The following is a 13,463-nucleotide window of genomic DNA, read 5'->3' on the forward strand; positions in this document are numbered from 1 at the left end:
ACCCAATCAGAACCTGGGGGGTGGAGTCAGAGGGACTATAAAACCAGCTCTGGGAGGGGCAAAGGGAGGAGTTTGTTGGGAGTTGGGTGGTTGGTTGGAGTGGGAGCGAATTGGGATAGAGTCTGTGGGTAGGTTGAGTTAGTGTAGCGAAATAAGCTGAGTCAGGAGCTAGGAAGACAAGTAAATATCTGAGAAGTGGTTTAGTGAGTGAGAGCAGGTAGCGGAAGTTATAGGTCTGGATAGGCACCCCATGATTGTAATGGATCGATCCCGTTTATGAAACCACACGCTTGTTAAACTGCAATAAATAAACAGAAGTTTATGTTCCAATTTAACCCTGACTGGACTCAGTATTGTACCAGGTAGGGCCTAGGTGGTGGCAGCGAGAAATAAAGTGGTGGCACAGGGATCAACAGACGGTGAAACGTCCAGGGACCCTATGTGATCGCCACAGAAAAGTTCTCTATGAGAATTGACTTTTGGCTCCCAACCCCAGATTGTCTGGGGGACAACGTCTCTCGCACAACATCTCCCTTGCTAGAACTGCCCATAGGAAAAGTGATTTGAGAAAATCCACTCTGTGCTAGTTGTCCTTGGTGTGATGGCAACTCTGCCAGGTGTCCTAGAGGAAGCTCTTCAAAGCCCTCCAGCAAAGCAAGAGATTTCTCCACTGTGTTGCATGGGGCCTGCTTAGACCCTGGGGAAATCAGGGTGCGCGTGGTAGTGGGGAACTCTTCAAAGGAAGAATCTGAGGCCTTCCTGTGTTCACCTGAGGTGAGCATTCCCAAGTACCTGAAGCCTGTTTCTGAGTCTGAGCTGGAAAGACTTCACTAGCATCCTCTATAAATGGAAGAAGGTAAAGGGACCCCTGACCATTAGGTCCAGTCGTGACTGACTCTGGGGTTGCAGCGCTCATCTTGCTTTACTGCCCGAGGGAGCTGGCGTACAGTTTCCGGGTCATGTGGCCAGCATGACTAAGCCGCTTCTGGCGAACCAGAGCAGCGCACGGAAATGCCGTTTACCTTCCCGCCAGAGCGATCCCTATTTATCTACTTGCACTTTGACGTGCTTTCGAACTGCTAGGTTGGCAGAAGCAGGGACCGAGCAACGGGAGCTCACCCCGTCGCAGGGATTTGAACCGCTGACCTTCTGATCCGCAAGCCCTAGGGCTCTGTGGTTTAGTCCACAGCGCTGGCAGAAGGCTGATGGCAAAAACACTGATGTTGCTGTTCAGGGAAATGGGTCTAAAGAGCTGTCAATGAGATTTATCACATTCAGATGAAGGTGGGGAAAGTTTTAACACAGCAACCCTAACATATAATGTAATAATTCATCTCGGAATGTAATAGCGATGGTTGGGCTTGCTTTTCGGAAGAGATGCGTAAGATTGTGCTGTCAGTTATATTTAGCTCTCGCAATCCCATCAACAAAAGATACCTTCACGTCACAGATTGGTTCAGAAGGGCTAATTAACTGCCTTATAAATCTTTTTGTCCCAGCGTAGGTCCACCAGAATGCCTCCCACTCTGGTGAAAGAAATCCTATTGAAATTGCAGAATAGGGACGCCCCTGGTATCAATTCATTTGCAGAAAAAGAATTGTCCCCGACAACAGTTTCTATTTGCGTTCCAATGTAGCTTTAATTAACTCTGTCAGAATTCACAGCGCCGCACAAAATTGGAACCAGCAGTCGTACCTCAACGCAGCGCTACCTTTCTTAAAGACTTCCCTTCAACTAATGCTTGGCCTTAAAGGTCAAATATTTAATCTTCCATCAAAACAAAGCTTTTGCCATAGGATCCTCCCTCCCCTCTCCCAAAAAACCCACCCACCCTAAATTTTACCAAATGAAAACATATAGGGCATGATCTCATCCATCTCAAGCACACCACCCATGCAAGAAGGATTCCCATAGGATTTATAGAACCCTGTTTCCCCCGCCTAAAGCCTTAAAGGTAAAGGTACCCCTGCCCGTACGGGCCAGTCTTGCCAGACTCTAGGGTTGTGCGCTCATCTCACTCTATAAGCCGGGAGCCACCGCTGTCCGCAGACACTTCCGGGTCACGTGGCCAGCGTGACAAGCTGCATCTGGCGAGCCAGCGCAGCACACGGAACGCCGTTTACCTTCCCGCTGGTAAGCGGTCCCTATTTATCTACTTGCACCCGGGGGTGCTTTCGAACTGCTAGGTTGGCAGGCGCTGGGACCGAACGGCGGGAGCGAACCCCGCCACGGGGATTCGAACCGCCGACCATACAATCGGCAAGTCCTAGGCGCTGAGGTTTTACCCACAGCGCCACCCGCGTCCCTATAGCCTAAAGCCTTACCCACACATAAATACTAAGGAGAGAAGGTGGGTTGGATGAGTACAGAGATACCTTCACAGACCACCCAGAGGCAGCATGGCAGGTAGCATGGTGTAGTGGTTCAAATGTTGGACTTGAAGAGCAAGGATCAAATCCCCACTCAGCCATGAGGCGCACTGGGTGACCTTGGGCCAATCACTTTTTCTTAGCCTAACCTACCTCACAGGGTAGGACGCAGGTGGCAACCTACAGAGCCTAGGACTTGCCAATCAGAAGGTCAGCAGTTTGAATCCCCACAACGGGGTGAGATCCCATTGCTTGGTCCCTGCTCCTGCCAACCTAGCAGTTCGAAAGTGCAAGTAGATAAATAGGTACCGCTCCAGCGGGAAGGTAAACGGCGTTTCCGTGTACTGCTCTGGTTCGCCAGAAGCGGCTTAGTCATGCTGGCCACATGAGCCGGAAGCTGTACACCGGCTCCCTCGGCCAATAAAGCGAGATGAGCGCCGCAACCCCAGAGTCGGCCACGACTGGACCTAATGGTCAGGGGTCCCTTTACCTTTACCTTTTTACCTCACAGGGTTGTTGTGAGGAGAAAACAGAAAGCAGGAGGACCATGTCAGCTTAGTGTAAATAGGGCTGCATCCTTATTTGTTAAATTTGTATCCTGTCTTTCCGCCAGACAGAGCTCATATATTACCACAAAGCTGTTGTGCTATTTATTATTATTATTATTATTATTATTATTATTATTATTATTATTATTACAGTTTATATACCACCCTGTAACTACAGATCTCAGGGCAGTTCACCGATCCTAACACAGATATACTACTAAAAAAGCCTTTTTATTTAAAAATACCACAGAAGATATACCTCAGTCAAATTACTGAATCAAGTTTAATGTCTGTTGACCAACTAAATAACTTTCAGCTGATTCATCGCCTGGCTTTTAAACCAATGAATCAATTAAGTTTAAACATACTTGCTTATTTCCGAAAACGTACAGGGTACGTATGTGCCTTTTTTTTTTTATCTATTAAACGAACCATGAGGTGATTTCCAGTTTAATGATTTTCATCATGGTGAGATGGCAAGAATATCTTTAATATTCTCTTCATCATTCTACACAACAGTGGCAAACCAGACACATGGGGCAGCCTCAAAAATAAACAGGTGAGCCGTTAATGTGCAGGCTCCCAAGTAATCAACTAAAGCTTTAGCTGATTAACGTACAACTAAACCAATCCATTGGATTAATCTACAATTAAAGGCTGAAAGCTTACATTCACACTCTGGCCATGGATCTAATTTGTGTAATGTGCTGTGTCTTCAGACTGAGGTTTCCAGCTGCAGATTTGGGGGTGGTGTGGTGGGGAGGTTGATGACAGCCAAGGCGCAGAAATTTAGATTCCACTGCCCACAGCAAAAGGTACAGTCCAGTTTGCCAGGTATTAAAAATGAAACACGAAAAGTCTTTAAAGAAATCAGTGCGAGCCTTTCCCATTCCTGCATGGTCTGCTGCCCCAAAGGTAAATGAGGAGTGTTAAAGATTATGCAAATTCCCTTACCTCCTCCCGAGCTCATCTTTACTAATATCAAGCCATCTCCAGAGCCCAGCTTGTCAGCTACTGCGCTGATAACTTCTTTTACGGAAGACAACACTGGAATGCGGATTGTCGTGTAGGTTTGGTCGATGCAGTACACCTTGAACAAAACTTCAGACAAAAACAAGGCATATCATGAATAAGGGCTGTAAGAAGATGAAACAAGGTAGGATGCAGAATATGATGATGATGATGATTTATACCCCGCCCATCTGGCTGGGTTTCCCCAACCACTCTGGGCGGCTTCCAACAAAATATTAAAATACAATATATGAACTCAGTTATTGTTGTTGTTGTTGTTGTTGTTGTTGTTGTTGTTGTTGTTCTGCCGTATACCCTGGGGTCTCAGGGCGGATTACAGAATAAAATCAAAATATAAAACCACAAAATACCTAATAAAAATAAAAACAACAACCCAACAGCCCCTCCCCTCCGCACACAAAGAACACATTTTAAAAGGGCATAGGATGTAAATCGGATCAACCAAAGGCCTGGTTAAAAAGGAACGTTTTTGCCTGGCGCCTAAAGGTGTATAACGAAGGCGCCAAGTGAACTTCCCTGGAAAGAGCATTCCACAGATGGGGAGCCACTACAGAGAAGGGCCTGTTGTCATGTTGCCATTCTCTGAACCTCTCAAGGAGCAGGCACACGAAGGAGGGCCTCAGGGTCCGAGTAGGTTCATATGGAAAGAGGTGGTCCTTGAGGTATTGCATTACAACTGTATGCAACTTAGCACTGCCATATTTTACTTTCTTTTGTTAAAGGGGAGGGTGTTCTCAGTGGGCCCCATAGTTTCTGGATTCTCCTAGGCCCAATCCTAAAGCAGAGATGGGGAAGTTGATGTTGCTCCCATCACCCCTGACCATTGTGGCTGGGGCGAAGGAGAGTTGGAGTCCAAGAACATCTGGAAAACCACAGGATCCCCATCTTTGTCTGAGAGGGAGGAGGCAAGATCTGTGGAGGCTTGCTTCTGCTTCTCCTTGCTCCTCACACCGCTCACATGCTGTTGAGAGAGCAGGGCACCAACAGCAAGGAGGAGTAGCAGCCGAACCAGAAAGTCCCAGAGATTGGCAGTAGGCATGCATTTTTATCCCTATTGATAATAAAAATAAATAAATAAATAAATAAATAAATAAATAAATAAATAAATAGCTATGCCCTGCCCTCCCCGGTTCAAAAACCAGGCTCAGAGCGGCTAACAACAAATTTAAAACACTTAATTGTAAAAGCAGCATAAAATACAGTATAAAAACACGAATAACAATAAAATTCAAAGTTCAGAAATCAATGTAGGGGAAATCCATCTAATAAGCATTAGATAGTCACCAGGGCTAGCTGGTGGAATTAGTCCTACTTGGGCCAGCGAGGAGGCCAGGGGAGAATTAGCTGTGGGGTCTCAGAGCGGGTAATCTTCATAAAAGGGGAGGAGGATGGAAGAGAAGGGAAATAAAAGATCAGGCTGAATTCAAATTAAAGGCCAGGCGGAATAGCTCTGTCTTACAGGCCCGATGGAAGGAAGTTAAACCCTGAAGGGCCCTAGTCTCATGGGACAGAGCATTCCACCAGGTCAGAGCCATCACTGAAAAGGCCCTGGCCCTGGTGGAGGATAGTCTGACTTCCTTAGGGCCCGGGACCTCTAAAATGTGGTTATTCATGGACCTTAAGGTCCTCTGCGGGGCATACCAGGAGAGGCAGTCCAGTAAATACCAGTCCTTGATGCTTGGCAGACTAAGAAAGGGCGGTGAGTTGCTAGGGGGGAGAAGATGGTTTAATCCTGACCACTCCTAACCCAGCTCAGGGGCCGTCTCAACATTAGAAGAGACCCTGGGCAAAATTCCATCCGGGGCTGGTGGTCCTTTTCTTCTATCATCCAAGTCCTGCGATCGTACTCAACGACTTACGTTCATCGCTTCCCCTTATGGGCTGTCGTTTTTGCGTTCTTTCATCACTCGTGTTGAAGTGCTGCAAGAGAACTTTGTGCTGGGGAAACAAACCCGACAAAACGCCATGACTGTAAATGCAAGTAGAAAACTTTTCCAGAAAGCTACTGCATGTTATGTAAGAGTTGTCATGCCGGATCAGGCCCAAGATCCACCTAGTCCGGCAATCTGTTCTCACAATAACCAACCAGATGCCCATGACAGGGCATGAGCGCAACAACAGTCTCCTCGCTCTATTATATATATATATATAATATATATATATGTATATGTATATGTATATATATATATATATATATATATATATATATATATAATTTGTTATTAGTTTTTTTACCATATCATTTTCAACAGTAATTAAACATACTTTTACATCTTATTCAAATTTCTGACTTCCATCAATCCTGTCTGAAAATTTTCCAATCTAATCTCTCGGTATGCATTTCTTATCTTCCCTATTACATTTCAAACTCATAACCAATATCTCTATCTTTTTCTACTTTGTAACACTTCGTATATTTCTCCTTACGAAACTTCTTGTGGTCCTGCTAGCATAATTTGTTGATTACAGTTGCTCTTCAAATAATTCATATACTTCTCCCAATCTTCAGTAAATCTCTGGTCCCGCAGGTTTCGAATCCTTCCTGTCATTTTGTCCAATTCTGCATAGTCCATTAATTTCGCCTGCCATTCTTCTTTCGTCGGAATTTCTTCTTGTTTCCATTTCTGGGCTAACAATACTCTTGCTGCAGTTGTTGCATATAAAAACAATTTAACATCTTGCCTATTAAGCACTCTCCTCGCTCTAGAGCATGAGACTCTTAATCTCAGGGTTGTGGGTTCGAGTGCTACGATGGACAAAAGATTCCTGCATTGCAGAGGGTTGGACTAGATGACCCCTGTGGTCCCTTTCAACAGTTCTACGATTCTATGCCCTCCCCAGCAACTGACATTCAGAGCAGAGGTGGCTGGTGCTGAATGGGACTAGTGGGGCAGAAGGCAGGAAGACCAACACTAGGTGGAGCCAGAGCCCGTATCAGAATCCTTGTTTTGTCCCCATCCTCTTTCCTGCTGAGTTCTACAAGGACTGAGGAAGCTGAGAAGACAGCGCCACCACCTGGACAGATTATTGAGAAGGCAGGTGGGTGTGGGCTGGCCGAGAGCAACCTGAGGTTGGTGGGGCAGTGGACCATTTGCCCTATGGGAGCTGACCTCAGTGATTTGGAGACATACGGGCTTTGATACTGGAGGCAGTCTACACAAAGCCTTTGCGTGGCTAGCGGCTATTGGTCATGAGTTTGCCTAATCCCTTTCTGAAGCCATCCAAGTTGGCAGCCGCCACTGTATGCTGTGGTGGTGAATCCCATCATTTAACTTTGTGATGGGTTATACAGCTGATGGTGCGTGTGGGAGAAAGAATAACAGAATACCCATAGATCTGATCAAATTTCATTGCGTGGACTTGCTTCTTCTTTGGAGACTAAATTCCCAGGGCACCTTCACATCTTCTGTTTTAACCGCATGCATGTAATGTTATGCGTACACACAAAACTATAACACGTCTGCACAAACAATGTGCTTTCCAAAGTATAAACGATACCGATGCATCGGACAGGATACAATAGTAAAGATGTACTTGCCAATCCACAGGTGTGCACTTGCCCTTAGTGGTTGGGAAAATAACAGTTTAACATTTTATGTGGGACGAGCAGTCTAAATACTTACCTTTTTCTGTGGTGCTTTAGCTTCTTCTGATCTGCAAAAAGAAAAATACAGCCTATTTTTAGAGGGTGAAATTTGGAAGCAACAATGGTTTGGTTCAAACGTAACACTAAACCATGGTTTGGCACTATGTGCACAAGCAATATCCAAGTGAAGCCTCAGGCTTGTGCATGCCACTCTCCTTCTCCCCATGAGGCTAGGAAAAGAACTCTTCTAGCATTTAATTAATCATTCAAAGAACCCTTGCTTTGCATTATGTATGAAAAAGAGATCAAGGTGGTTTGTTTTTTGAAGCAAAGCTGTTTCAAGAGGAGGAACATAGTAACATAGGTTGCTGCCTTTCCAGTGAGTCCATTAGTGGATTGTAGATTCCATTAAGCTCAGTGTTCATCTTCTACACTGTCGGGCAACAGCTCTGTGGGGTTTCAGGCAGGGAGTCTACCTGGAAAAGACAGGTACTGGCTTCCACGTGTAAAGTAGATCCTTTGCCACTGAGCTGGGGCCCTTTCCCAAAAATCTAGAGCAAAGAAGCAGTGGCAGGTGGAAGCTCCTTCACATAATAATAATAATAATAATAATAATAATAATAATAATAATTTATTATTTATACCCCGCCCATCTGGCTGGGCTTCCCCAGCCACTCTGGGCGGCTTCCAAAAAAATATTAAAATACTGTAATACATTAAAAAGCTTCCCTAAACAGGGCTGCCTTCAGATGTCTTCTAAAAGTCTGGTAGTTGTTGTTCTCTTTGACATCTGGTGGGAGGGCATTCCACAGGGAGGGCGCCACTACCGAGAAGGCCCTCTGCCTAGTTCCCTGTAACTTGGCTTCTCGCAGTGAGGGAACCGCCAGAAGGCCCTCGGCGCTGGACCTCAGTGTCCGGGTAGAACGATGGGGGTGGAGACGGTCCTCCTGGACCAGGGCCGTTTAGGGCTTTAAAGGTCAGCACCAACACTTTGAATTGTGCTCAGAAACGTACTGAATTCCTTTGCAGGATTCAAAATGCATGTTTGCAAACCACAGTCTTCCTCTTCCTCTCTCCTGTAACATCTAGAAACACAGATATATGGTAGGATGCCATGGCACTTCAGGTTTCCCTACTCCACTTTGTTGGCCTGGTTTGGACATCATGCTTAACCGTGGTTGATTGCTCAATAGCACAATGACATTTCATAATACTATATGTTTTCCTGCTCTTTTTGGTATAAAACTCTAAAAAAGTTCTAGCTAAATTCTTTGCTGATGAGGAGACGGAATACAGTGAAGCTTTCTCTCTGTATTTGCAAAAGCTAGTTTAGAGATGAACAAATTCAAGGTTATGCTTACATTTGTTTCATAGTCTTCTCTAGCTCTGGTAGTTGCTCTTTGAGGGCTGTAATCATCCTCGTATCATCTGATACACATACATAAAACTCCTATTAAATGAAAAAGAACACTCTTCAAACAATAATACAAAGAGGCAGTCAACTTGTCAAGATATGTATTGCAGGTGGGCTGACTACGAAGAAAAACGGTTCAATAGAGGTTCCTGACAAATACCAGAGAAACAAATGTCCGCATTGGAAAAGTTCAAAAGGATGGAAGATGCCCTCTGAATCTTACTCCACCTCTAATCCAATATTATCTCAAGAGATGGAGTTGGCAGAGTGAGATGGTCACCTCTAGCAACAGATCTTCCATGTCATTAAAGAGAGAGACAATGTCAGTTATTTAAAAGGTAAAGGTAAAGGACCCCTGGGTGGTTAAGTCCATTGTGGGGATTCGAACCGCCGACCTTCTGATCGGCAAGCCCAAGAGGCTCAGTGGTTTAGACCACAGCGCCACCTAACACAGTACGGTTTACTGCCAAGTAGTATTACAGGCATGGGATTGCGCTGGAAATGCCTAGGTTCCATATTCTCACAATGCCCATTTCTTTCAGTGTGATTGTCTCTGATTTAGAAAACAGACTGATACCTCCACCCCCACTTTCCTTTTTGAAATTGCAGCCAGTGGCAACAAGGCATGATATTGTTTGCAGCAGCAATGCAAAACCCCCAAGAAGGACATCTATAGTTGATTGTACTTGAATGTAACGTCCTTAGGAAGGAGAATTCTACAGCTTGGAAAACAGTCTTGGCACAGCTCTCCTGCCTCCGTAACTAGTTAATATTGATTCCAAGGAAGCAGTAGTACTAAGCAATTGTGCCCTACCTCCAGAAAGGCCATGGCCGCTTCGTCCTCTTGCAGGACATCTCCATACAAAGCAGCCCATTGCAGCACTAAGCGAATGACTCGCCGTTTGTTGTTTAGGGCATAATCCATTTTTTCTTGCTCCGTACCCTGCGAAGGCTGAGCATGGTAAGTGCCAAGATGTCAAGGAAAACGTTCACTCTGCTACTTCATCCACCCCCCTCAGAATTTCCCATCGCTTCCTCATAACAAAGCGCGCTTAAAATTGATGCTTTCAAGCGCCGTGAAACACACAACTGCCCAGCAGGATTTTCAAGATCAATAACATTTTGTGCGTTCTCCAGTTTATATACTTTCATGGCTTTTGATGACTTAGCATGGCGGTGGTGGGGAAGTGAACCCAACGGGCCTTTCCTTGTAAAGTACAATTGGCAAATGGTTCAAGGGACATGGACCCAATTCGTTACTTTCCCTGGACTGTGGATGCTCATTGGTGGTGGAAGAGTGGGATCAAGGCAAGCCCTCTAGCCTTAAGGGAGATGCAGAAAGATGCACAATAGCCACTGTAGTAATAAACTGAACACAGTGTAGATATATTATTTCTGTGGCTTTGTATTTGTGTAGGAGGCAGGTAGCACTGCACATTTTTATAGTCCTGTTTTAGCTGATGTCATGGTGTTGTGCTCTTCAACTTTAACTTGTGGTTTTTGCCTCTGCAGAGAAATAATAATAATTATGATTTATTATTCATACCCTGCCCATCTGGCTGGGTTTCCCCAGCCACTCTGGGCGGCTCCCAACAGAATATTAAAAACATGATAAAACATCGAACATTAAAAACTTCCCTAAACAGGGTTGTCTTCAAATGTCTTCTAAAAGTCAGATAGTTGTTTATTTCCTTGACATCTGGTGGGAGCGCGTTCCACAGGGCAGGCGCCACCACCAAGAAGGCCCTCTGCCTGGTTCCCTGTAACATCACTTCTCGCAGGGAGGGAACCGCCAGAAGGCCCTCGGAGGAGGACCTCAGTGATTCTATTTGCAGGAGATGTACATGCAACAATTGTTGATTCTTTTTGCTGTGATTTGTTCACGAGTTAATTGCTTGGCAGCATGGGGCATATGAAAGTGTGTGTGTGTGTATGCATTGGGGAGAAGGCAAGGACCACTGGTTTTCCAGGCCACTGCCACAGATCGGGGGGTGGGGGCATAGGGCTGGTTCTAGTTTCTATTGCCACTTCTAGCTTGCACTGTGGTGACATTAGCCTGGGACTCTGTGATGTGGGGGCTGGTAGTCCATTGCCTTCCTGTCAGTGGAGGTGAGGCATTTGGCTTCCCTAAGATAATTCAGCCTGTCATTTCATTAGGGAAGGAAGAAAGCAGCTATTTCTGTTCCAACCTATCTTTGTCACAACCAGCGCTGTTTCTCTTCTGCTGCAGTCCAGTTTCTGCAAAATATTTTATTTCTCACTGTCCACTATTTAATGTAATGTATGTAATTAGTCCAACAACATAATTAATGGCACAATTATTTCCACACCACTTGTTCTGATTGGTGTCAAACCAATGTTTTTAATAAAAATAAAAATAAAAAGGTCATTCAAGATGTATCAGTTGCAGGCTTAAAAACCAACCAACCCAAGAACTTTATGAGTGAGTACTAATCATATTCACTGGACTGATTTCCATTCCAGGTCTGGGATGAAACAATGAACAGCAGCAACTGCTGCTTCCATTTATGATGGAATTTTCTGAAGCCCCAGCCTTTCACAGCCATCTCCCTTTGAAAATAAGACAGGCAGAGCATCTTTGCACATAGATACATTGCCTCATCAACCTTCTGCTCACACAGACTTTTGATATGTGTGCATTAGCAACCCAGAGCCCAGCTTGACCAAGGGAAAGAGCACATTTAAAAAAAAAATGTATATATGGTTATATTAGCAATAATAGAAATCTGTATCTTTAAACAAGCCAGTGGAATCCATTAAAATTTCATTGTGATTATTACTGTTTGCAAGCCAGCAATGAAGATGCAATGGAATGCTACCCTCACCAACTTCAGAAGCAGTTTTCTCTGTATCCTGGTTCCTTCCCACGCAGAACAGGTGCAGCAAACAGTATTTTGAAATGTACGCATATGTCAGAGTTTTGTTGTTACAGGGCAACTCAGGTGTAAACTTCTCCCTTTTGGAAAGGGCATATCTTGACATTAAGAGCAGAAATGGCGACTGCCCAGCACAACCTTGGTTTGAGGGACGTGCTTGTTCACAATGCATCTCTTATCAGTCCAGGGTCAGCAGAGATGAGTCTACAAGCACTACTGAAATTCTACTTAGTCCAGGCTGACTTGGGATCCAGTGACAGACAGATCTGACAGACAGCCGTATATAGCTAGATCCTCACGAAACAGGGAGGAAATTGAATATAATAGTATTTTGTGCGTTCCATGTGGAATTAATGGCCCAGAATATTTTCTGCATATGACAGTTCTGACAAGCACAGGGCCGTTGTGAATGTAAGTCTTAAAATAAACTGTTTCTTTCAAATCAAAGCACGGGGGCTTTGACATGCAATCTCTGGGATGTCTCAAGAGACTGTGAGCTGATCAGAAGGGAAAACAAATGCATCAATAGAGCCTCTTGCACAATATATGCACAATATGACTAAAGCAGTAATTTAAGGGGGGGGGATAGAAACTGGGCTTATTAAGCCATTTTTATTGTTTCCCTTAGACACTGCTACAGCTACTTAACAGCCTAGGACATGGGACATCCTACTGAAATCTAGAGTCATGGGAAAAAGAAAGTACACCCTCTTTGAATTCTGCGGTTTTACATACGAGGACAAAATAACAATCACCTGTTCCTTAGCATGTCTAAGGAACATGGTGCAATATGTCATGACTGCAGGTTTTAACTGAACTTATAAAAATGTATATATTTGGTTGAGATTAGTAAAGTCAGGCTACCTGATGGAGGTGAGAGTAGACATTGCATTGCCTAGTTTGGTCCCTTTAACTGTTTGTAGGGACAGTTATAACATTCCATAAATCAAGTAGCATTTCACTGAGCCGTTCCCTCCCTGCAGCTTCTACCATGCAAGCCCTGTAATTATTTAATATCATTCTATCTGCTTATTAAGTGACTCACCACAGGCACTAGTAATTTTTGCCGTTATTTTTCATTGCTCATCTACTTATTTTTAATTCTGCTAATAATTTCTCCCATGCAAATGTGATCGTGGGATGTGCGGGGGGGGGAACCCTCCCTCCCCAAATGTTCACGCTGCATATCTATTAGAATAATAGCGTTATGTATAAATACATGACAGAGAGGCTGTAATTTTGAAAGGTATTAATCAACAACGATGTTGTGACTGAATACCGATCTCGACAAGTTTCGTTGCTTTAAAATTGCAATAATTTTTTACAGCCCGTTCCTCCCTCAATGCAAGCAGGGATCTAGTTCCTTTTCACGTGCATTGGAACCGAATGTTCGGTATTTATCACCATGAGAGAGTAGATGAATGGGATCAGATCATGTGTGTGTAACATGCTAACCTTTCTCTTAAAACAATACAGAAATAATAATATAATAATAATACAATAAGTGGTATTCAACTGTGTACCTCCACCACCCACAAATCTGGTCTGGAGGCTTGGTGGAAAACACAGAAGAGGTTTGGAGTGGGTGTTGGTGGAGAATCGTGCATTAAACTAGT

At 44.3% G+C, this 13,463-nt stretch overlaps 1 protein-coding gene across 2 annotated transcripts in view; it reads right to left on the reverse strand.

The window, feature by feature from the left end:
- The window catches only part of RAPGEF4 (Rap guanine nucleotide exchange factor 4), a 175,495-nt gene that overhangs the window by 22,723 nt on the left and 139,309 nt on the right, over window positions 1–13,463 (reverse strand). For both annotated transcript variants that reach the window (XM_080973326.1, XM_080973327.1), the window contains 5 exons: window positions 9,765–9,915; window positions 8,898–8,986; window positions 7,574–7,604; window positions 5,810–5,888; window positions 3,873–4,019 (listed from right to left, as the gene is read on the reverse strand). In XM_080973326.1, coding sequence (XP_080829452.1) covers window positions 3,873–4,019; window positions 5,810–5,888; window positions 7,574–7,604; window positions 8,898–8,986; window positions 9,765–9,915 — 497 coding nt within the window. The remainder of the gene's footprint in view (window positions 1–3,872; window positions 4,020–5,809; window positions 5,889–7,573; window positions 7,605–8,897; window positions 8,987–9,764; window positions 9,916–13,463) is intronic.

Source organism: Podarcis pityusensis (assembly GCF_964106645.2).
Source record: "Podarcis pityusensis genome assembly, chromosome: 1".
Classification (NCBI taxonomy): Eukaryota; Metazoa; Chordata; class Lepidosauria; order Squamata; family Lacertidae; genus Podarcis; species Podarcis pityusensis.